This window comes from Lepisma saccharinum, chromosome 4 (genome assembly GCF_977018435.1).
Source record: "Lepisma saccharinum chromosome 4, izLepSacc3.1, whole genome shotgun sequence".
Classification (NCBI taxonomy): domain Eukaryota; kingdom Metazoa; phylum Arthropoda; class Insecta; order Zygentoma; family Lepismatidae; genus Lepisma; species Lepisma saccharinum.
Window position 1 is genome coordinate 113915808 of NC_139232.1, and position 26701 is coordinate 113942508.

The 26701-nt window shown below is 35.0% G+C and overlaps 1 protein-coding gene across 1 annotated transcript; it reads left to right on the plus strand.

The window, feature by feature from the left end:
• On the plus strand, positions 1 to 26221 carry LOC145987343 (uncharacterized). The gene is made up of 7 exons (XM_083121866.1): positions 1 to 188; positions 17276 to 17397; positions 18163 to 18329; positions 18782 to 18979; positions 24633 to 24810; positions 25613 to 25720; positions 26000 to 26221. The coding sequence occupies exons 1-7, from the start codon at positions 39 to 41 to the stop codon at positions 26118 to 26120; spliced, it is 1044 nt and encodes a 347-aa protein (XP_082977992.1). The 5' UTR covers positions 1 to 38; the 3' UTR covers positions 26121 to 26221.
• Positions 26222 to 26701: the final 480 nt, after the last annotated feature.

Genomic DNA, 26701 nt, shown 5'->3' on the forward strand with positions numbered 1-26701 from the left:
TGTTCAAGTTCACTTCTGACTCGGAAGAACTCGCAACCATGTCGCAGATGAAGGCTCTTGTGTACAACGTAAAGAGTGGTTCTTTGCTTTTGGTCAAAAAGGATATCCCAAAAATCACCTCTCCTGATGATGTGATAGTTCGTGTAGCTTATTCGGGCGTTTGTGGGACAGATCTGCATGTTCTCGATGTAAGTACAATGGAAAGTTGTAATCTAATTACTTTTTCAGGCGGGCTTGTCCTTAGGAAAATACAGTTTTTGGGTGAACCAGCGATGGTCTTTTACGAGGATGGTACCTATATTTTGAGAAGTAAAAAATGTGTATTTTTAATGTTTTCTTCTTTTGCCATTTTGTCTAATCGCAACGATGAGGATGAATGACAATTTCTTGAAATTGATGAAGGGTCACACACAAGGGACCGCTCGTGCTCAAACCAGTTCTCCAACCTGGAACATTCGTTCTAGAAGTCCGAATTCAGGAGAATAAGCGGCTGAAAATTCTTTCCGTTGTAGAAAACTTCTAGCCTCTTCTTCCGTTACCTAACCTAACCTAACCTAACCTAAAAGAGGCGTTCAATTGAACGCCTGACCTTGAAGACGAATGAGGTAGTCCGTATAATACTTAAGTACCCTGACGTACAACAGTAGCAAGGATCGATCCATGGGCGCGATATTTCGGAAACTCTGTTTCTGCTGCAGACGCTATTGATGCAAAGTTCAACAGGGCTACAATACTGCGGGTATTCACAATACGATATTGTTCCGTACATAGACAACACGAACATTTGCTTTGTTTTGTCACTTGTGATAGAAGGTGTCGGAACGGTTGACCTTTGCATAACGCCAAAGTAGTATATAATGATAACAACAGCCTAAGGTATGAATTTACAATACCGGAAGTATCTCCAATTGCTTTCAAATTCAAATTCGGCATACTCACTAATTTTGGCCTCGTAATCATGAATCTGCAGTTAAAAATTGGCGGTCACGTCTAGAAATTGCAAAATGACCTTGTCAATTACCGCTATGATTCTCCATACACTAACATGAAAACCATGTTTTCTGATATGAAGACGTTTTCCTTTCCGCACAACGGTCTTGCTACCTCGTGTTCTGACGCAGTCATAACACAAAGTTGCTCAAGTGTTGTGCAATAAGTGAGACCCGTTGCATGGAGGGTTGATTTGCATGTGAGAAAATGGCGTGTTACGTAAAGGTGGAAATCAAGTTTGCTCCACGAACCATTCACGGTAAGGTTAGGTTAGGTTAGGCAAGCATAGTTAAAATTGAGGGTCATCATAAACATAGTTTTGAAACGCTAAGCATTGCAAAAATAGTTGTTTTCTTCATAAATCAAGGGTGTTTACTCTGTTCACGGACCCACTTATTTCGGCTTATTTTGCAATTTCTTGACGTGACCGCCAATTTTTAACTGCAGATTCGTGATTACGAGGCCAAAATTAGTGAGTATGCCGAATTTGAAGGCAATTGAAGATACTTCCGGTATTGTAAATTCGCTGCCACCCTAATTATTATTTTCAGTTCGCAATAACCTTTTATGTTCATGGGACCCACCTCGGTGGCTGAACATGTTGGAGTGGCCGACTAACGAAATCTATACTGAAAGGACGCTGTCCTGTTTCCAGACGATCTGCAGGCAATTCTACTAACACATAGAAGAACGTGCTCGAGCAGTGGAAGAAGCTTTGGCGTTTTAACAATAGAGGGGAACTACTTTGAAAGGAATGAATCTGATCAAGCCGTATGACAAGTAAATGAAATAATTTTGAAAAAGTTCGGTTTCTTTTTGGCATCGCTTGATGTGCAAAATGTTAGCTGGGGGATGTTTTGTTGAGTCTTGGGGTTAGCTTGGAGGATGGTTTAACATGGTAACAATGTGACAGCTGGCGAGCGGGGGTGCTTTCCGACAATTTCGCTAGCGGGAGGATACCACCCCCTTCGCTTCGAGCCCTGCTTTTTGGAGAGAACTCGTATTACTGCAGCAAACTGACTTAAGAATAATTCGGGAACATTTTCCCTCAGAAATGATATCTCCGATATCATTTCAATAACAAAATTTGCACGTATTTTTCCAGCTTTAGACATGCGAATACACAATCGTCCTTTACTTTTACGTTAATTACAATTAGCGATTTATTGCTAGTTGTAAACGTCAAGATCCTCTCGGATTGAAAAATAATAAATATTCGCTTCTGAAATAATCTGCTGACTTACCAAGATTTATAAGTGATGACAAGAACAAATCTACGGCTAAAACTAGCAGAGGATTTTTTTTAAGTCTCTGAATATCTTTCGTCTAATCTTTTCCTTCTTATCGGCCTTGAACTCGACTTACTGTCGTTTTATTTCAGACCATTATATCTGTTTGTATTCACGAGCAGGGCAAGTCGAGTTCGGAACCAGTTGTTAAGTCATTTTGAAACTCGTTCTAACTGCGACGGTGTAAGTAGCTGACCAGGAAAGTGTTGATCGGGTATTTTCCCTCTCATTGTCTCAGATACCCCCCCCCCCCTGATTTCAAGAACACTAGCAGGTCAGAGAGAGGAGGATCCTCCCGAACAGAAACCCATTTTCCCTTTAATGTAAACATGTAGTCTGAGATAAAAAAATAAAGGTTTCTACATTTTGTTCCGCACAAAACACGACAGCACATGAGCCAAGCTACTACCACAGACAAGGATATACCCTTATCTATGATACTACTAGTGACGTTTCGAAAACTTGGTGTCTGAAGGGATAGGAAGTATCAACCTTACTAAATCTTGAATTCATTCTTCTTTCCGTCTAGGATACAATTCAGTCCCAGCTGTCCATTCATATTTTGCATTTATTGGGTATGTTTCGCATCGTATATTGAACGTGTTTGGCAAATTGGCAGATGAATCTTGTCCTGAACTAATAATAATAATAATTTGTTTCTTCTTTACTTGGTCTCCAATTCTTCTTCGTTTGATCATGCCGCACGCAGAAAATTTTCTAAAAAGGGAGAGGGTTTAAAAAGTTGTCCCCTTAAATGAGATGTACTGAAGCTATGTTTACGTTTGAAGGAAGAGAGAGAGAAAAGCAAGAAGGGATATTAAAGAAGCAATATAGAACAAAAGAAAAGAAGATTGATTGAGTTGGGGTTTTAAGTCCACTTTATGCACAGTAAGGCTAATCGGGACTGGACCTACAGTTTAAAGTGGGATCCGAAACACTGTGTGCCTTCACCGGGTATCGAACCCGAGACCCCTTGATTACAAGGCGACGACGCTACCACTGCGCCAACGGGGAGGCCCAAGATGTGAAGAGAGTCGAGAGAGATAGAGTTAAAGAATAAGAGCCAAAGAAACAAGGCACAGAGAGAGAGAGAGAGAGAGATAGAGAGATAAAGGAATAAGGGAAAACACACACAGGAGGGAGAGAGAGAAGACAAGAGATAAAGAATAGAGACAGTAAAAGCAGAAAGAGAGAGGTAAAGGATAAAAGATGAAGAAATCAGAGAGAGATATAAAGAAAGACAAGTGAAGTTGCGAAACGGAGAGTGTGAGTGAAGGCGAAAGATAGTAAGCAAATGGAAAAGAGAGAGTGTGTAAACTAAAATGGAAAACGAAACCAAAAAGAAGGAGAAAATGATCAAGCAGAAAGGAAGAAGCATCAAAAACAGACACTAGGACCGAGGAATTCCGAAATCTAGACAGGAGATACAAATGAAAGGAGCTCAAGTAAAAGTGAAGAATAACTATAATATTGATTATCAAATTATCCCTAGCCGGACCCTGTGGGCGAGTGGTTAGTCGACCTCCGTGGCGAAGTGGTTAGCAAAGCGCGCTACAACGCCAGGGGTTCTGGGTTCGAGTCCCGGGTAAGGCATGGGTATTTGTGTTCGTCCAGTTGATAAGAAACAAAGAAAAATGTAAGAATTGAAAAGTGTAAAAAGTGAGAAAAAGAGTGAATGGTGGGGGATACCTCCGTGTAGGGGGTATTTCCTTTAAAAAAAAAAAAAAAAGTGGTTAGCACATCGCGCTGCGACGCCAAGGGTCCCGGGTTCGAATCCCGCTTGGGCATGGTTGTTTGTGAATGTCCATTCATCAATTTCAGCATTTCATCACTCATCCTCATCTTTGCAAATTAGCCAAGAGGCACAAAACGCTAAGTAATGTAAAATAAATCAAATCAAATCAAATGACCCCTTCCACTTGACCTGCTCTGCGGGTGCCCCTAGTGGCATTTCTTTTAAGCTCTCTCTATCCTCACATAGGCTAATCTGTCCTTGACCTACAGTTTAAAGCGGATTCCGAAACACTGAATTCATTTCCTATCGGTCTGGAAATATTGATGCTTTATGTGATAGTAGAGGTTGACCGACTTAAACTCAATCGCTATTTAATATTCGCAATTTATTCGCATGTACTTATAACTAATGTGCACGGGTTTTAATTAATTCGCAAGTACTTAGAATTTATTTGCATGTACTTAGAATACTTTACATTTATGTATTTGCATGTTTATAACTTTTTATGAATATATATTTATTTATTTTATGAAAAATATGTATATAGAAGGTAATTAGAGGTACTAAACGCTATGCATATGGTTTTATATTCATTACTGCAAAGTATGTAATGTATAAAATGTTAATATTAATGTTTATAGTATTGAAAATAAGTTTTCTATGGTTTATGAACCGATATGAAAGGTGGTAATGGGTGTAGGTACAGGTCCAATTACGAAAGAAGACGGTCCCGGTACTCGAACCCGCGATATGTAACGGTAATAAATGGTTAGGCCTATAGTGTACAATGTATGTAATAATGTATGTTATTATTGTATTAAGGACGGTGGTACGACACGCCAGACAGGAGACCGGTGAGCTCCGCTCTGAGGGTAGACGAGAAAGGAATTTGGGGAGTGTGCGTTCAAGGTCAAATGACGTCACAACGTCAGAACAAAGAAGGAATCTGATTGACCAATCAGAGAACGCGTCGGTAGATTTTCAGAACCGGTTTTTTTCCCAAGGTTAACCAGTACGCAAGAACAGAGGAAAGGTATGCAATACTGTAGGGCAGGGGAGGAATTCAACCAGACAACAAAGGATGTCTGGAAATGCGCAGCAAGGGTCAAATCTCTGAAGCTATGCGTCGCTTGTAGAACTGGTTTCAGCCGCCAATTAATATTCCGCTCAGGGTTGCCCCAAGGCACAGGACGCTTTAGCGCAGGTTTTTTTTATCTGTACTATGAAGAAGGGAGAGCTATCAGGGACGGGGCCTACAGTTTTCACAATTTGCTTTTATCACGGGGTAACGAACCTAGGACCCTTTGATTATTGATTTAGGTAGTAAATGTATGTTACTGTGTGCTATTTAACTTAATTTTGAGTTTATTTTTTACCAAACTTTGACTTTATGTCAAACATTTTCACAGCTTATTTTTATTTTTACAAAAATAACACTATTTGTACTATTCAGGCAACATTTTTTATTAAATTTCGGACTCGCAAAGACATTTTTTCAACTTTTAATTTATTATTTTACAATTTTATGTTAATTTTTTACCAAAATAACACTATTTATACTATTCAGGCAACATTTTTTTTATTAAATTTTGGACTCACAAAGATATTTTTACAACTTTTTAACTTATTATTTTACAATTTTATACCTATTTTTAACCTAAATAACACTATTTATACTATTAAGGAAAGAGTTTTCAGTTATATTTTCGACACACAAAGACATTTTTTCAACTTTTAACTTATTATTTTACAACTTGATATTAATTTTTTACAAAAATAACACTATTTGTACTATTCAGGAAAGACTTTTAGTTACATTTTCGACACACTAAGTGTGTGTTCTCAACTTCTATCTGTTTATTAGGCTTATTATTACTCAAATAACACAATTTCAGCTGTTTAGGCAACATTTTTTATTAAATTTTGGACTCACAAAAATACATTTTCTAAACTTTTAATTTATTATTTTACAACTTTATGTTAATTTTTTACCAAAATAACACTATTTATACTACTCAGGCAACATTTTTTATTTAATTTTGGACACACAAAGTGTGTGTTGTCAACTTCTATCTGTTTATTTCACAAGTTTAGGCTTATTATTACTCAAATAACACAATTTATACTATTCAGGCAACATTTTTTATTAAATTTTGGACACACAAAGTGTGTTTTGTCAACTTTTAACTAATTATTTTACAACTTTATGTTAATTTTTTACCAAAATAACACTATTTATACTATTCAGGCAACATTTTTTATTAAATTTTGGACTCACAAAGATATTTTTACAACTTTTTAACTTATTATTTTACAACTTTATACCTATTTTTACCAAAATAACACTATTTATACTATTCAGGAAAGAATTTTAGTTACATTTTCGACACACAAAGTGTGTGTTCTCAACTTCTATCTGTTTATTTCACAAGCTTAGGCTTATTTTTACCAAAATAACACTATTTATACTATTCAGGAAAGAATTTTAGTTACATTTTCGACACACAAAGTGTGTGTTTTTAACTTCTATCTGTTTATTTCACAAGCTTAGGCTTATTATTACCAAAATAACACAATTCAATCTGTTCAGGAAAGATTTTTAGTTACATTTTCGACACACAAAGTGTGTGTTCTCAACTTCTATCTGTTTATTTCACAAATTTATACCTATTTTTACCAAAATAACACAATTCAATCTGTTCAAGAAAGACTTGTAGTTACATTTTCGACACACAAAGTGTGTGTTCTCAACTTCTATTTGTTTATTTCACAAGTTTAGGCTTATTATTACTCAAATAACACAATTTCATCTATTCAGGATATTTTGTATTTACAAAGAGATTTTTTCAATTTTTAATTTACTATTTACAAGTTTATGCCTATTTTTTACTCAAATAACACAATTCTATCTGTTTAGGAAAGACTTTTAGTTATATTTTCGACACACAAAGTGTGAGTTTTCAATTTTTATCTGTTTATTTCACAAGTTTAGCCTAATATTTACTCAAACAACACGATTTGAACGTGTTTTTTTATTACATTTTTGACACACACACACACACACACACACACACATAGATAGATATAGTTTCCAAGTTTACAGGATTATCCTCTAGTTTACTCAAATAACACATTTTAAATGTGTTTTGAATTATATTTTGGATGCAAAAGTATATTTTGTCAAGTTCTACCCTTTTATTTTACAAGTTTAGGCTTATTATTACTCAAATAACACAATTTCATCTATTCAGGCAACATTTTGTTTGTTACATTTTATTCACAAAGACATTTTATCAATTTTTAATTTATTATTTCACAAGTTTATGCATTTTTTTATTCTAATAATACAATTTTAACTATTCAGGCAACATTTTTGTTGCAATTTGGAGTTACAAAGAGATTTTTTTAAATCTTTGCATTAAATTTTCTATTTATTGCGTTTTGTATTTCACATTCGATATTACAAAGTTCTAAGGTGTGTATAATATTTCAAACTATTTTCAGGGTGTATTTGTTAATGCATTTGGATAATAACTATTAGGTTTTTTGGATGAACTAATGTTAAGAATATTTCAACCAATCAGAAAATGTGTCGTTTTTATTTCCACCAATTAGAAAACGCGTCGGTTTTATTTCAACCAATCAGAGAACGCGTCAGTTTTGCTTATGAGGTATAAAAACTGCGTAAAAGCAAGCAGAAGCTATTTTGAGAAGTATTTGTGAAGCATTGTGGCAGAGAAGACATCAAGTTGTGATTATTGGCCGTGAGTTTCAGACAAAGAACTCAAGAGAAGCTATAATTAAGGTAAATGATTTTTATTATGTAGTGTGTTTTTTAAATAATATGTAAATGCAAATATTGAAACGAGGAAAACGTCAATGCAAACTAAAAAACAAATACTGTTTGTAACAATGCGTAATGTGAACAAGTACTACAACTATTTTTCTATTTTTCAGGTGCTTCTAATTTTGTATGGGTGACTGAAAGGGACCATTAGTGAAAGATGGCGTCTTCAAGCTCCACAAACAAGGCTAATCACACTGCGGTGAGTACCTCGCAAGAGATTTTACCATTGGAATGTATATTTCTCCACTAGTTTTTGAAATAATATATAAATCCAGAAAACAAAGAAACGAAAAAAGTAAATACAGAAATGAATATGCTTAATATAAACAAGTACTACAACTATGTTTCTATTTTTCAGGTGTTCTTATTTGTGTACCTGTGAGTGGAAGGATCTATTACTGGAAATAACGCCAACAAAGTAACCGACAAGGACATGAGTCAAATAATTGCATCATGTCCATGTTTTTCCAATTATATCTATAAGAATTGTGTGTTGGAGACTTTGAAGAGGTATACACCTGGCAAGTATATTATATGCTGGGGATGTTATTCTAAACAAGGCAACCAACTAGCCCACGATTGTGTAGTTAACCATTTCTACGAGTGTAAGTGCGTATGCTGTAAAGATGAAGATTTACTCTCTGAACGTTATTTTATTTGCCAAGGAGAACGCTGTTTGAATAAATGCCAACGATGTGTTAAGTGGATGTGCGAGAGAATCCAGTATTATTTACAGGATTTGGATAACACAAAACATATTTTTTATTTTTATATTACTAACCATGAGGATGTTGCGGATGCTTTGACGGCACACGAGGTACAGACAGAATACAAAGCTTTTTATAGTGTGTTATGTGAAATTTCAAACAATATCGAACTAGTGAAAACTCTTATAGGTCCTATACGCTCAGCAGAGCTTACTTATGGTAGCACAGGATTTTTGGGAGAGTTGAATAAAGAGAGACTGACTAATAACAGCGAAAATGGTGCAATACATTATTGATGTACAAGGATTTATCTATAACAGAAAATTTATATTGCGTGAGGTTTGTGTGAGTTCTACAAATTTGGACACTGTGTATTATGCGCTTGTGAGTGTTCCCGATTATTTCAAAGAGAACAAAGAATCGCGCTGGGTTAAAGACAATATCCATGCATTAATGTATGATATTCCTTGTGGATGTGAAATATACTATGTCCGGAGCGCAGTTAGGAACTTGAACTGTCAAGGTGGTACATTTTTCTGCAAAGGAAAATCCCAAATTATCAAAGACTTGTTTAATATTGGTAACATTGTTGATTTACAAACTGTAAACTGTCCATCCCTTAAGAATTTGTATATGTTTCAAGGAGGATTGTGCAAGTATCATTCTGATACTTCTCCCCCAGCTGAACAAGGTTGCGCATTCAGAAATGTTCAAAGACTTGTATGTTGGTACAATAATAAAAATATTAATGTGTAATGTATTTTAGTGCAAATAATAAAGATTTGTGAAAAAGAAATGTTTTCTATGTTGTTATTTAGTTTTAAAGCCTGCATTCAAGGTATTTTCAAGTATTACTGGTTTTTTGGCTGAATCAACACTTGGGTTATTTCCATTTGGTTTATTATACGAGGCTACAATCACTATATGTCTATGAGGACTAAAATCCACTGATTGAACCTTAAAGCTTAGGCTTACTATGTATATTGATTAAACACAGGACAACACGAATTTTACAGAGGATTGTAGGAGGCATAGGCCCACACGCCAGAGCCTTATTAGCCTGCAAGAACAACTTGTATGTTGAATTGTGACTGTTTAGCAATAATATTTATAAAGTTTAAATCATTTTCATTACATTACATATATATTTTGGATTCAAATAAAACACTCAAGTTAAGTTTTTTAAGTTTATTTTTATTTAATATACAAATATAGAATATATCAAATTTACATATATGAAAAGTACTCTACCAAAGAGCAAAAGTCACATAGGGATTACGATTTAGCCGATGCTGAAATTCTTCCATGGGGGATTTGTAGTAAGAGAGAAATTTTTGCCATTGTTTAAAGTTGAGGGTGACTCCACCAGAGATGTTGGTGATTTCCACTTTTATATTTTCTCCACTGCCCTCGAAGGTGAAATAAAGTTCTCCTATAATGTTTATAGATCTGAATCTGTCTTTTTGTGTGGGGAATCTGTTTCTGTAAGTGTCGAAGATCACATCTGATTTGTAGACGCATGATGGGTACTCTTCTTTATTTAGGACAATGTAATTTTTTCATGTTTCAAAATCAATTCAGTGTCTGCGAAAGTACCTCGAATAATGATATTCATGTTGGCATCGATGATGAATCGGGTTTCTGGTTTTATGTTGTTCATTTGGTGGGTGCCTCTGATAGACTGCATTTTGGTTTGGTATCAATAAGAAGTTTTAAAAATATGCAACTAGTGCTACAAAAGGAACGGAAATTATCGACAATTTCTGGATTATAACTAAAATTCAGTTTGCCTTTTACATATCCAATATTTACAGAACAACACTAACTAGACTTCGATTTATATAAATGTAGCAGGAACTATATTTCTGAGAATCAAACTATATTAGGATTATATGTTAAACTTATACAAAACCAGATTATTCTATGTAAGTATATTTATATTGACTGGATTATTTAACAGATCAAACAGAAAGAAGGCAAAATCCACTAAACGTAGGTGATTGCATGAAAATAACTAGGTCAAGGAGTGACCAACAGTGAGCTGAGGTTATATATAGAGGGTCGCTCTTCATAATTCTTACCTTCGCTGGATCGGCGAAGGAACGCACTTGTGGGCGGTAGAACCTGAATGGGCTCCACCAAGACATCTGCTTCGAGTCTCCGATGTCTGCTTCGAGTCTGCTTCGAGTCTCCGAGAACCCATTCAGGTTCTACCGCCCACAAGTGCGTTCCTTCGCCGATCCAGCGAAGGTAAGAATTATGAAGAGCGACCCTCTATATATAACCTCAGCTCACTGTTGGTCACTCCTTGACCTAGTTATTTTCATGCAATCACCTACGTTTAGTGGATTTTGCCTTCTTTCTGTTTGATCTGTTAAATAATCCAGTCAATATAAATATACTTACATAGAATAATCTGGTTTTGTATAAGTTTAACATATAATCCTAATATAGTTTGATTCTCAGAAATATAGTTCCTGCTACATTTATATAAATCGAAGTCTAGTTAGTGTTGTTCTGTAAATATTGGATATGTAAAAGGCAAACTGAATTTTAGTTATAATCCAGAAATTGTCGATAATTTCCGTTCCTTTTGTAGCACTAGTTGCATATTTTTAAAACTTCTTATTGATACCAAACCAAAATGCAGTCTATCAGAGGCACCCACCAAATGAACAACATAAAACCAGAAACCCGATTCATCATCGATGCCAACATGAATATCATTATTCGAGGTACTTTCGCAGACACTGAATTGATTTTGAAACATGAAAAAATTACATTGTCCTAAATAAAGAAGAGTACCCATCATGCGTCTACAAATCAGATGTGATCTTCGACACTTACAGAAACAGATTCCCCACACAAAAAGACAGATTCAGATCTATAAACATTATAGGAGAACTTTATTTCACCTTCGAGGGCAGTGGAGAAAATATAAAAGTGGAAATCACCAACATCTCTGGTGGAGTCACCCTCAACTTTAAACAATGGCAAAAATTTCTCTCTTACTACAAATCCCCCATGGAAGAATTTCAGCATCGGCTAAATCGTAATCCCTATGTGACTTTTGCTCTTTGGTAGAGTACTTTTCATATATGTAAATTTGATATATTCTATATTTGTATATTAAATAAAAATAAACTTAAAAAACTTAACTTGAGTGTTTTATTTGAATCCAAAATATATATGTAATGTAATGAAAATGATTTAAACTTTATAAATATTATTGCTAAACAGTCACAATTCAACATACAAGTTGTTCTTGCAGGCTAATAAGGCTCTGGCGTGTGGGCCTATGCCTCCTACAATCCTCTGTAAAATTCGTGTTGTCCTGTGTTTAATCAATATACATAGTAAGCCTAAGCTTTAAGGTTCAATCAGTGGATTTTAGTCCTCATAGACATATAGTGATTGTAGCCTCGTATAATAAACCAAATGGAAATAACCCAAGTGTTGATTCAGCCAAAAAACCAGTAATACTTGAAAATACCTTGAATGCAGGCTTTAAAACTAAATAACAACATAGAAAACATTTCTTTTTCACAAATCTTTATTATTTGCACTAAAATACATTACACATTAATATTTTTATTATTGTACCAACATACAAGTCTTTGAACATTTCTGAATGCGCAACCTTGTTCAGCTGGGGGAGAAGTATCAGAATGATACTTGCACAATCCTCCTTGAAACATATACAAATTCTTAAGGGATGGACAGTTTACAGTTTGTAAATCAACAATGTTACCAATATTAAACAAGTCTTTGATAATTTGGGATTTTCCTTTGCAGAAAAATGTACCACCTTGACAGTTCAAGTTCCTAACTGCGCTCCGGACATAGTATATTTCACATCCACAAGGAATATCATACATTAATGCATGGATATTGTCTTTAACCCAGCGCGATTCTTTGTTCTCTTTGAAATAATCGGGAACACTCACAAGCGCATAATACACAGTGTCCAAATTTGTAGAACTCACACAAACCTCACGCAATATAAATTTTCTGTTATAGATAAATCCTTGTACATCAATAATGTATTGCACCATTTTCGCTGTTATTAGTCAGTCTCTCTTTATTCAACTCTCCCAAAAATCCTGTGCTACCATAAGTAAGCTCTGCTGAGCGTATAGGACCTATAAGAGTTTTCACTAGTTCGATATTGTTTGAAATTTCACATAACACACTATAAAAAGCTTTGTATTCTGTCTGTACCTCGTGTGCCGTCAAAGCATCCGCAACATCCTCATGGTTAGTAATATAAAAATAAAAAATATGTTTTGTGTTATCCAAATCCTGTAAATAATACTGGATTCTCTCGCACATCCACTTAACACATCGTTGGCATTTATTCAAACAGCGTTCTCCTTGGCAAATAAAATAACGTTCAGAGAGTAAATCTTCATCTTTACAGCATACGCACTTACACTCGTAGAAATGGTTAACTACACAATCGTGGGCTAGTTGGTTGCCTTGTTTAGAATAACATCCCCAGCATATAATATACTTGCCAGGTGTATACCTCTTCAAAGTCTCCAACACACAATTCTTATAGATATAATTGGAAAAACATGGACATGATGCAATTATTTGACTCATGTCCTTGTCGGTTACTTTGTTGGCGTTATTTCCAGTAATAGATCCTTCCACTCACAGGTACACAAATAAGAACACCTGAAAAATAGAAACATAGTTGTAGTACTTGTTTATATTAAGCATATTCATTTCTGTATTTACTTTTTTCGTTTCTTTGTTTTCTGGATTTATATATTATTTCAAAAACTAGTGGAGAAATATACATTCCAATGGTAAAATCTCTTGCGAGGTACTCACCGCAGTGTGATTAGCCTTGTTTGTGGAGCTTGAAGACGCCATCTTTCACTAATGGTCCCTTTCAGTCACCCATACAAAATTAGAAGCACCTGAAAAATAGAAAAATAGTTGTAGTACTTGTTCACATTACGCATTGTTACAAACAGTATTTGTTTTTTAGTTTGCATTGACGTTTTCCTCGTTTCAATATTTGCATTTACATATTATTTAAAAAACACACTACATAATAAAAATCATTTACCTTAATTATAGCTTCTCTTGAGTTCTTTGTCTGAAACTCACGGCCAATAATCACAACTTGATGTCTTCTCTGCCACAATGCTTCACAAATACTTCTCAAAATAGCTTCTGCTTGCTTTTACGCAGTTTTTATACCTCATAAGCAAAACTGACGCGTTCTCTGATTGGTTGAAATAAAACCGACGCGTTTTCTAATTGGTGGAAATAAAAACGACACATTTTCTGATTGGTTGAAATATTCTTAACATTAGTTCATCCAAAAAACCTAATAGTTATTATCCAAATGCATTAACAAATACACCCTGAAAATAGTTTGAAATATTATACACACCTTAGAACTTTGTAATATCGAATGTGAAATACAAAACGCAATAAATAGAAAATTTAATGCAAAGATTTAAAAAAATCTCTTTGTAACTCCAAATTACAACAAAAATGTTGCCTGAATAGTTAAAATTGTGTTATTAGAATAAAAAATTACATAAACTTGTGAAATAATAAATTAAAAATTGATAAAATGTCTTTGTGAATAAAATGTAACAAACAAAATGTTGCCTGAATAGATGAAATTGTGTTATTTGAGTAATAATAAGCCTAAACTTGTAAAATAAAAGGGTAGAACTTGACAAAATATACTTTTGCATCCAAAATATAATTCAAAACACATTTAAAATGTGTTATTTGAGTAAACTAGAGGATAATCCTGTAAACTTGGAAACTATATCTATCTATGTGTGTGTGTGTGTGTGTGTGTGTGTGTGTGTGTGTGTGTGTCAAAAATGTAATAAAAAAACACGTTCAAATCGTGTTGTTTGAGTAAATATTAGGCTAAACTTGTGAAATAAACAGATAAAAATTGAAAACTCACACTTTGTGTGTCGAAAATATAACTAAAAGTCTTTCCTAAACAGATAGAATTGTGTTATTTGAGTAAAAAATAGGCATAAACTTGTAAATAGTAAATTAAAAATTGAAAAAATCTCTTTGTAAATACAAAATATCCTGAATAGATGAAATTGTGTTATTTGAGTAATAATAAGCCTAAACTTGTGAAATAAACAAATAGAAGTTGAGAACACACACTTTGTGTGTCGAAAATGTAACTACAAGTCTTTCTTGAACAGATTGAATTGTGTTATTTTGGTAAAAATAGGTATAAATTTGTGAAATAAACAGATAGAAGTTGAGAACACACACTTTGTGTGTCGAAAATGTAACTAAAAATCTTTCCTGAACAGATTGAATTGTGTTATTTTGGTAATAATAAGCCTAAGCTTGTGAAATAAACAGATAGAAGTTAAAAACACACACTTTGTGTGTCGAAAATGTAACTAAAATTCTTTCCTGAATAGTATAAATAGTGTTATTTTGGTAAAAATAAGCCTAAGCTTGTGAAATAAACAGATAGAAGTTGAGAACACACACTTTGTGTGTCGAAAATGTAACTAAAATTCTTTCCTGAATAGTATAAATAGTGTTATTTTGGTAAAAATAGGTATAAAGTTGTAAAATAATAAGTTAAAAAGTTGTAAAAATATCTTTGTGAGTCCAAAATTTAATAAAAAATGTTGCCTGAATAGTATAAATAGTGTTATTTTGGTAAAAAATTAACATAAAGTTGTAAAATAATTAGTTAAAAGTTGACAAAACACACTTTGTGTGTCCAAAATTTAATAAAAAATGTTGCCTGAATAGTATAAATTGTGTTATTTGAGTAATAATAAGCCTAAACTTGTGAAATAAACAGATAGAAGTTGACAACACACACTTTGTGTGTCCAAAATTAAATAAAAAATGTTGCCTGAATAGTATAAATAGTGTTATTTTGGTAAAAAATTAACATAAAGTTGTAAAATAATAAATTAAAAGTTTAGAAAATGTATTTTTGTGAGTCCAAAATTTAATAAAAAATGTTGCCTAAACAGCTGAAATTGTGTTATTTGAGTAATAATAAGCCTAATAAACAGATAGAAGTTGAGAACACACACTTAGTGTGTCGAAAATGTAACTAAAAGTCTTTCCTGAATAGTACAAATAGTGTTATTTTTGTAAAAAATTAATATCAAGTTGTAAAATAATAAGTTAAAAGTTGAAAAAATGTCTTTGTGTGTCGAAAATATAACTGAAAACTCTTTCCTTAATAGTATAAATAGTGTTATTTAGGTTAAAAATAGGTATAAAATTGTAAAATAATAAGTTAAAAAGTTGTAAAAATATCTTTGTGAGTCCAAAATTTAATAAAAAAAATGTTGCCTGAATAGTATAAATAGTGTTATTTTGGTAAAAAATTAACATAAAATTGTAAAATAATAAATTAAAAGTTGAAAAAATGTCTTTGCGAGTCCGAAATTTAATAAAAAATGTTGCCTGAATAGTACAAATAGTGTTATTTTTGTAAAAATAAAAATAAGCTGTGAAAATGTTTGACATAAAGTCAAAGTTTGGTAAAAAATAAACTCAAAATTAAGTTAAATAGCACACAGTAACACACATTTACTACCTAAATCAATAATCAAAGGGTCCTAGGTTTGTTACCCCGTGATAAAAGCAAATGGTGAAAACTGTAGGCCCCGTCCCTGATAGCTCTCCCTTCTTCATAGTACAGATAAAAAAAACCTGCGCTAAAGCGTCCTGTGCCTTGGGGCAACCCTGAGCGGAATATTAATTGGCGGCTGAAACCAGTTCTACAAGCGACGCATAGCTTCAGAGATTTGACCCTTGCTGCGCATTTCCAGACATCCTTTGTTGTCTGGTTGAATTCCTCCCCTGCCCTACAGTATTGCATACCTTTCCTCTGTTCTTGCGTACTGGTTAACCTTGGGAAAAAAACCGGTTCTGAAAATCTACCGACGCGTTCTCTGATTGGTCAATCAGATTCCTTCTTTGTTCTGACGTTGTGACGTCATTTGACCTTGAACGCACACTCCCCAAATTCCTTTCTCGTCTACCCTCAGAGCGGAGCTCACCGGTCTCCTGTCTGGCGTGTCGTACCACCGTCCTTAATACAATAATAACATACATTATTACATACATTGTACACTATAGGCCTAACCATTTATTACCGTTACATATCGCGGGTTCGAGTACCGGGACCGTCTTCTTTCGTAATTGGACCTGTACCTACAGCCATTACCACCTTTCATATCGGTTCATTAACCATAAACTCTTATTTTCAATACTATAAACATTAATATTAACATTTTATACATTACATACTTTGCAGTAATAAATATAAAACCATATGCATAGCATTTAGTACCTCTAATTACCTTCTATATACATATTTTTCATAAAATAAATAATTATATATTCATAAAAAGTTATAAACATGCAAATACATAAATGTAAAGTATTCTAAGTACATGCTAATTAGTTCTAAGTACGTGCAAATTAAATAAAACCCGTGCAAATTAGTTATAAATACATACAAATGAATTGCGAATATTAAACGCCCGAGGGCACAAACATCCACTGGCGCAGACCTCTACTACTTGTGATATTTATGCTTAACTATATAAGGACAAGAATGTACCCTTGTTCAAATTCTTGTTAGTGGTAATGGCCATGCAATTAATCACAATGGCCATACAAGGACAAAGTTATATTAATTGCTATTTTGTATTTGCAGGGTGGCATGCCGTGTAAGGATGGTAACACAATGGGACACGAGTTCGGCGGTGTGGTGGTGGAAGTAGGGTCTGAAGTGAAACACCTCAAAGCTGGCGACAAAGTTGCTGTTGATCCTAATGAGTATGCACTTGCAAACATTGCTCTTTTCTCACTTTTCATCTTCTTTCTGGTAATTCAGAAACGTACATGGCTTTAGTATTCACTTGTTTTGTGAAAAGTTATTGCTTTTATGATGCATTTGTTGCATCATTTATGTGCAATTTTAGGGATTTTGGTCCAATAAGGCATGTTTGGCATTCTAGGTCATTTTTTGCTCATTTTATAGCTTAAATATTCTTATATTTAACGATTTATGTATTTAGCCTAATGGGTCGATCTTCATGAAAATGAAAGTACACTGTTCATTGTCGCTCACTAAACTTGCAGAAAATCTTTGTAACATACTCAGCAGCTGAAACTTAACACAGATCATTTTAGCAGACATCATATTCAGCACCACTGGCGTACGCAGAGGGGGGGGGGGGGCTGATGGGGCCACAGTTCGTTCCAAAATTTTGAGAGAATCAACTATTAAAAAAAACTGAAAAACTAGGGGGAAAAAACAAAGTGGTAAATGAAACCCCCTTAAATTAACCCCCGATTGCTATTTTTGAGAGTAGAAAGTTATAAATATACGAAATATTGTATACCGTCCGTCTAGAAAGCAGCTACGTACTATTTTCAATTCCAGCTCCTCCCGAAAAAAAAATCCTGCGTGCGTTAGTGATCAGCATCAGTACTGAATATCTGTGAGCAGTGACCTTTTCTAATTTATATGAATTTCGTCAACGTAAAGGAATTGTTATAGTCTATATTTTGCCCTAATTGTTATAATTCGTTTCACAGTTCCTGCAGAAAGTGTCACCATTGCCAGTCGGGTAAATACCAATTTTGCCAGGTTGAAGGCACCTCCAATAATATTGGATTCTTCAAAGATGGCGGCTGGTCAGAACATTTCAAAGCTCCATCCCGTTTGGTTTATAAGCTGCCTGACAATCTTTCTTTGAGTACTGGTTTGTATATCTGACTATTACTTGAAAGCACAGTGTTTTTATGTGTACACACACAAACACACACGCACATTTTATACTTATATTATTTCTAAAGTGTTTCAATCTACCTTGTAAGTTCGATTACATACATCCTTAAACACACGAAATCCAAATTTTAAAAATTAAAGTAAATTTTACACTAGAAGGTAATGATCTGCTACAACGAATACCACACATGATTCGAAAAATGTTTGTAAGAAACGAAAATTGTGGAACTTGCTATAATAAGATTTTAATAAATCATATATTTGTAAAACAAATTTGCAAAGCTTATTATCAAGTGAAACAAGCACGAGGCTGTTGAATTAAACAAAAATTATTACATTTTCACAAAAATGTGTTCTTGAATTTGATATCTCATTATCATAATGTTTTATTTTGAATTTGTTCTTAACGTAATTCAAATTTCACAGGTGCTCTTTGCGAACCCATATCCTGCATTGCTCACGGATGGGATATTCTAGGGCCTGTCCCTCATTCGTCAAAAGTGTTGATTATGGGTGCTGGAATAATCGGCAACCTATGGGCCGCTCTCTTCCACTTGCAAGGCCACAGAAACGTTATCATCAGCGAACCTCAAGAAGCTCGACGAAAGCTTGCTGAAAAAATTGGTAAGTTGTAAAGAAATGAATTAACACTTTTGGTTTTAACAATACCTGTTCTCTGAATATAACTTGATATGGCCATTATTCGGTAATCTAAATGCAGAATGTGTCGAAAAGAGTAGGTATATTTGCAATCATCAGTCAGATTTAGTTTATTTTACTTCGCGTTTTGTGCCTCTTGGCTAATTTGCGAAGATGGGGATGAGTGATGAAATGATGAATGGACATTCACAAACAACCAAGCCCGAGCGGAATTCGAACCCGGGACCCTTGACAGACCAATAGAGACGGAAGAATTATTCTTTCTTGTTGCTAATGAAGGCGTTTCATCTAATGGTATAACCAGAAATTAAAGAAAAATACATAATTTCGTTGTGTACGCAATCGTTCTCTCTATGAACATTTCTTTCTTTTTAATAATTATACTGGGACGGATAGTTGTCCTAGGCAAATGTAAAGAAAGATGGCCGATTTTTAAAAAAATGCATGAATGAATTAGTTTATTTTACTTCTATTTCCTTCATCTTTTGGCTAACCGCGAAGATGAGGATGCATGATGATGAGGTGGATTAAAGGGCAATCACAAATATACACAACACGAGCCCCACAGAGGTTTGTACTGGCTGTGACTCCAGACGCCAGAGCTTCGCTAGCCTTTGGAAATGGGGTCACTCCTTACACCCCTTAAAAAGAAGGTGATCAGTTCGAAACTCTCGGACTGGAATTCAAGTTCTAAAGTCAATATAAAATACACTGTCAAAGACAAATGAAATAAGTATGTGTCGAGTTATTATTGGATTGTAGTCAAGGTTACTATTGAGTCATTCCATGTGAAATCAACACAGCCCACAACCTCACCATCTCTGATATTTCATTAAATTTTGGGGAGTTGAAACTATGCATGGAACTTAGTAACTATGACAATTTTGAGTCTCGTTTGTAATTGTAAAATTATTCAAGTTCAAAGATCACAGAATTTGCCCTTTTGGAGCTCGTTTAGCTATGCTAAATGTAATGTAACTCTGCTCCTACTTGGGCTAAGAAGTTGAAATGAAGTTTTTTTTGTGCAGAGAATGGAACAAGCTTTTCAATGATATGTAACAAGCCCACCTTTGGATAAAAAGAAAATTTTGTCACGTGACCTTGACATTTGACCTTGAATATCACAAGATATGTCATCGCCAAAAATCGTGTAAAAAAAATTTGGCACACTATGCTATACTCTAAAACATATGAAAGAATCAAGCTGGGACTGCAATGGAATCAGAAGATGCAAAATAATATGTATAGTCAAATATACGTCAAAAGTCCCTTAACACCCCCTATAAAATGTAAAGGAATTGTTCTGGATACATTTGGTCATGATAGAAACATGTTAGGTCCAGGGGGAACCATAGTTGTGTGTGTCAAGCAGAGGTCCGCCATATTGTTGGCCGCCATATTGAATTCAACTCGAACCTTTTCAATTGATGTGATGCATCAATTGAGGCAAGAATTTCACGAGAATCACAGTTGCTTACATCGAATATTTAATCATCAAAAAGTAATGATTGAATGCTTTTAAATATGTTCTCCTTTTCTAGGTGTTAGAAAAAAAGCATTAGAATGTCTCTAACGTATTAGGAACGCATCGCGATGACACGGACACTTTCGAATGGTTAAAAATTTCGTGAATGGTGTCTCAAACAATTACAATGTCACTGTTCCCTTTTAATGAAAAGTTCTTCAGTGACGAGGCTAATTTTATGTTCATGGCAAAATTTATAAAAGTATGCAATATCTGTAATACAGATGTTATCTGTATGTTAACCTACATTAGACAGATACCAGCCCGAACTGCTAGTGCTGGTAAGTTAATGGTGTGGTATGATGCCTGGAGAACGGGATTGGTTCATGGTAAATTTCCCGGCAGATGGACTGGCAGCCTGGAACCTGTTAAAAGCCTGTACGTTCTCCAGATCTAAGACCTTAGGACTTTTACCTTCAGAAATATTTCAAGGCAATGGTATATGCACTAAAATCCGTGATATTGACCATTTGATAGAACGCATAGTTGCTGCTTGCAATGCTGCCGCACCTGCTACAACACAAAATGTTCTATGTGAGTGTGAGAGATGTCAACGAGTGCATACAGGAACATGGACAACGTAATGACCAGATATCGTAAGTGGAAAATATGTTGAGTTGTTGCTGGTTAAATATTCGATGGAAGCAACCGCATTTCCCGTGAAATTCTAGCTTGATTTGATACATAACCATCACCCCGCCCCCCCCTTTCCATAGAATTCATTATGGCGGACCTCTGCTGGACACACACAACTATGGTTCCCCCTGGACGTAACATGTTTCTATCATGACCAAATGTATCCAGAACAATTCCTTTACATTTTATAGGGGGTGTTAAGGGACTTTTGACTCACACTAGTACATTGTAATGAGGCCTTTATTAATCACATATCTATACATCTTCTGATTCCACTGAAGTCCCAGTTTGATTTTTCATGTGCGTTAGAGTATAGCATGGTGTACCAAATATATATATTTTTATACGATTTTTGGCGATGACATAACATGTCTTGAGATATTCAAGGTCAAATGCCAAGGTCACGTGACAAAATTTTCTTTTTATCCTAAGGTGTGCTTGTTGCATATCATTGGAAAGCTTGTTCCATTCCCTGCACAAAAAAACTTTATTTCAGCTTCGTAGCCCAAATAGGAGCAGAGTTACAGTACATTTAGTATAGCTAAACGAGCTCAGAAACGGCAATTTCTGCGATCTTTGAACTTGAATAATTTTACAATTACGAGACATACGAAACTCAAAATTTTCGCAGTTATTACATTTCATATACAGGATGTATCAAAAGTAATAGCGCAAACTGACACGTACACGATAATAGAAGCAAGAAAGTCTCAGTAAACATGGGTCTGCAAACGAGCCGTTTTCGAGATAATCGCGAATGTGTGATTACAAGCCGCCACTGACTTCATTGTTTGTAAACGTCGTCCTAGTTGGTAAAATACCAATAATAGATACAGTATGAAAAATCAGGAGAGCTCATTTTGCTTTTATTGAATATTCTACTTACTTTAACAAGGAATACAGCACTACTTTAGTATGCTGTACGTTACAATTACTGTACACTCGCACCTGTTAAAAGTGGTGTTCAAAGTGTCGTCCTTCCATCTGGATGCAATACTGTATGCGATTCCGCATTGAGTTTCGAATTCTTTCGAGCACCCCCGGATCATTTCGGAATTGGTCACAAGCATGTACAATGCTCTGTTCCAGTTCTTCAACCGTGTCAACGGGAGTGTTGTACATTACGCTTTTGAGTTGTCCCCAGACACAAAAATCCAAAGGATTTAGATCCGGTGACCTTGGAGGCCACGGTACAGGCCCCCCTCGACCTATCCATCTTTGATGATATCTGCGTGTTAGATGTAGTCTCACAGCAGCAGCAAAATGTGCGGGTGCTCCATCATGCATGTACCACATACTCTGACGTGGATCAAGGGGAACATCCTCAAGCAATCCTGGAAGATCATGCCGCAAAAATCGAAGGTACCTCGGTCCATTGAGTGTTCTTGGAAGAATGTTTGGTCCAATGAGACGATCACCTAGTACCCCCTAACCACACATTCAATGAGAAACGTTGCTGATTTGGTGCCTCATGAACAGCATGTGGGTTTAGTACACTCCAAACATGAGAATTATAAAAAAATGAAAATACCATCGCGTGTGAACCCCGCTTCGTCTGTAAATAAAATGTTACTTGCAAAACGAGGGTTGAGTACAATCTGTTGTTACGTCACTCTACGAACACAATCCGTATCACTGAGACACTGAAGTCGTTGGAGGTGGTAAGGGTAGAGTGAATTGCGATGTAAAATTCTCCATACACTACTGCGGCTTACTGGCACTTGTGGGGCAATCCTCCGCGTCGAGGTTCCTGGAGAGTGTTCTACTGCTTCCAACACCATGTCCTCAACTTCAGTCGTAACGCGTGCAGGTCTACCTAGGTATCTTCTCTCCTACCATGTTCGAAGCTCCCATGTTCATTGAGGCGCTGATATACCCTAGTATATGTGCGACTCTAAGGGTGCCTTCGAGAAGGGTATTTTTCTTGGTACAAGCGTGCAGCCTCCCGTGCATTGCCGTTAGCCAAACCATACACAGAATGCATATCCGCATACTCTTCGTTGCTGTAAGGTTCCATTTTCACTACGCTGTCCAGCACAACTGACGTGACTCCCACAGTACGATTAGACGGTGTACTGATTGTATCTATACAACGTCACCTCTCGGAAATGTTCTGTTTTGTAATCAAAGAGCAAACCTCGGACCGCGCGAGGAGTAAAGCAATCAATGACGGCTTGTAACCACATATTATTAGGATTTTACCAACTAGGACGACGTTTACAAACAATGAAGTCAGTGGCGGCTTGTAATCACACATTCGCGATTATCTCCAAAACGGTTCCTTTGCAGACCCATGTTTACTGAGACTTTTTGGCTTCTATTATCGTGTACTTTCACCTGTGTCAGTTTGCCCTATTACTTATGAGACACCTTGTATACTTTTAACTCCCCTAGTTTCATGAAAATCGGAGATGGTCAGGTTGAAAATTGTGCTTATCTGTGTCGATTTGGCATGGAATGGCCCTATTGCGCTTCCGTCTTTCTATCTCTCTTGCTCGATTTCTGCTTCCTTTTTCTCTCCCAATTTCAGTATTCTAATTCTCTGTCTTTCTTCACCTCTGTGTATCTCTTTCATTTTATGTCTATTTCTGTGCTTCTGTTTTGCTCTTCAACTTCTAACTTTGTCTCTTTCTTTCGCGCTTTCATTTATTCTCTCTCTCTCTCTGTCTCCCTGTATCTTTTTTATTTTCTTTCTTCCTTACTGTCTTTCGTACTCTTTCTCCTGACTCTCTTTTCTTGGAATCGGGTATGAGTTTCTAGTGTTCTTTCCCTCGTTAGGGATGATTTTATTTATCCGTAACAATATAACAGTGATATTTAATACTGTAACACAAGTACTGTACTTTCCCATTATTTCTATAAATTTAATTTGTGTTTGAAACGTTATCAATAACAAATATATTCTTAAGAAAAAACATTGTTTGTCGTGGCTATATAAGAAAGTGATATATTACTAAATTTAATGAAAAAGGTTCAAAGAATGGGAAAATCTTCATCATTGCAAGTTTTCTTATTTTGTTCCTCTTACATAAATACTTACACAGGAAGACGGAGCTGACGAACTGTGTTTGGAAGTTCACATATGTAACAGATCCTACAAATATTATTTTAATACAAGTTCTACAAAAATGTTGTATTTTCTGCAGATGAGAAAGTGACTAATATCTATACATGTTGCAAAATCTAATAACTAACCACACCAGAAGAGACAACAGTGCGAGAGTGTATGTTCGGGAAAGATAATTATGCGATTTTTATATTGTTTTTTGATTATTATAGTAGTTAATGAATGAACATTATGCTCTTCCTGTATTCGAACATTCAGTTCTAGTAATGGGTGGGTTTCCCTGCAAAAGCTAAACTTGGTTCACTTCTCACACGTTGGAAGTACAGAATCCAGAATCGATTCCTAATGAGATGTAAAACATTAAACTTCTACCTTTGTTTCACGTGAAGGTTACGAAGTGGTGGCCCCCACCGTTCTGAAGCAGAGACACTTTGATGGAAATTGGGGCGTTGATGTGATCGTTGACTGCACTGGATTCGCCCCAGCGATGGAAGAAGCGATGAACTGGTTACTTCCCGGGGGCAGATACTGCATCTTTGGAGTTGCCCCAGAAGACGCGCGAGTCAAGTAAGAAGCATTAAATAACTTCTTGTTGCTAATTTTCTCATAAAACTAGATGTATTATTATTATTCGTTAATATTAGTTTGCATGGGCTTAACATTTGACACAGATTGAGTCAGAAAAATATTAATATTTTTATTTGCACTCCTTGCATTGCTAATTTTTTAAAACAGACCTTTCCTGTATCGGGAATCGAACCCAAAGACCGTTGAATTCAAGCATATTTTCTATGGGTAAAGCGATGAAAGTTGTGACATTGAAGTAGTCAATTCCCTTGAAGAAATTGCATTATAAATTTTTCATTTAAAACGAATATATCAATACTATTTTTGATTCCATCTTAAAGCCTTCCTACCAGTGAAATAGCCTTAAATAGTGTTATTTTAGAAGAATAAAACTGTCGTGACTAAATAAACATTAACATTATTTTTTTAATATTTATTTCTAACAGTTTTTCAGTGTTTTTTTCTTGCGGACAGTAACAATCTCCGTTAACAAGCATTTCCTAATAGGAGTTTTTTCACTGTTAAAAGTGACGTGTCCTTTTTTTCTAGCACGTTATTCATAACTTACATTACACCATGAATCATATGTGATGCGTAAAATTTTATACACCAGCAAATTGATTCACAAGATGAACTAAAGTGCAAGAAAGTAATAGTTCCAAGTATAAATATTATTATTGTTATAAATTTAAAATGGTTAATATCTTACTTAATGTGATATAAATTCACTAAATACAATATAGAGCAAAGAAATGGACGTTTTATGAATATTGTTTTTCACAAATTTTCTTCTTCGTTACAGAATTTCACCGTACCTGATGTTCAAGAGAGAGCTCACAATCCTCGGGGTGATAGTCAACCCTTTTACGTTTAATAAAGCGATTGGCTTGTCGGAAGTCATGGAATCAAAGTAAGTATGTGCGATTAGTTGAAAGTGGCAGAAGTAAAATAAAACAAACCAATCAAAACCTACTCGTTTTATCTGGCGCCATCAGATCTGAATATAAATAGATGTTCATGCGAGAACATTAAAACATTTGAAACTACGCTGTGTTGGAAAATAAAATGGCTGAATAAATTGTCTTTTTTAACATGGCTGATTATGTAATGCTTTACTGTCAGATTGATCCTATTATGATATTTAGTCAATGACAAATTTATATATTTCTAATGTCATTTTTATTTCTAGATACCTGAAATATGAGAACCTTGGGATTAAGATTTTTTCACTGGATCAACACGAAGAAGCCATAGCAGCTCTGAGGAAGGGATTAATTGCAAAGGCCGTTTTCAAAATGCATGACTCATAGGCGATTTCAGGCTGGGTGAAATCAATGAATCAATGAAAATATTCAACAGAAAATTTGATCATACTGAAAAAAAATTCTAAATAAATATGTGTAACAAATACTGTATGCCCACTGTGATATTATTGATTATATTAACCTTTAATACAATCTGAAATTTACTCTGGACTGCATGTTCAATCAAGACTAACGAGGCTCAGGCGTGTGAACCTGCAGCCAGGATAATCCTTTGTAGTAAATGTGTTGTGTCGTCCATATGTGTTTGTCCCTTCATCCATCTCCTCATATCACTATTTATTCCCATCGTCGCGATTAGCCAAAACTGGTAGAAGAGCGAAATCAAATTACCTCAATCAAACAATAAATTCAGTACAAAAGTAGAGCACAACAAATGAAAGGATCCTGGATTCGATCCCTGGTAGGGACAAATATTATTGGTTCATATCTCATTAATCAAAGTTTTTGGCGGAAATTTCAATTACCTCATCATGAAAGTCACGTTTTATGTGAAACTGTAATATAATAAGTAAATTAAATTATTGGGTATCGAACCATACACACATGATACGAAAATACATTGTCAT

What these genes read in the sequence shown, in the direction of transcription:
- LOC145987343 (XM_083121866.1), top strand. Translation starts at nt 39, where the DNA reads ATGTCGCAGATGAAGGCTCTTGTGTACAACGTAAAGAGTGGTTCTTTG. An exon ending in CAGATCTGCATGTTCTCGAT is followed by an intron (nt 189 to 17,275) that starts GTAAGTACAATG and finishes TTGTATTTGCAG; the next exon opens with GGTGGCATGCCGTGTAAGGA. An exon ending in AAAGCTTGCTGAAAAAATTG is followed by an intron (nt 18,980 to 24,632) that starts GTAAGTTGTAAA and finishes TTTCACGTGAAG; the next exon opens with GTTACGAAGTGGTGGCCCCC.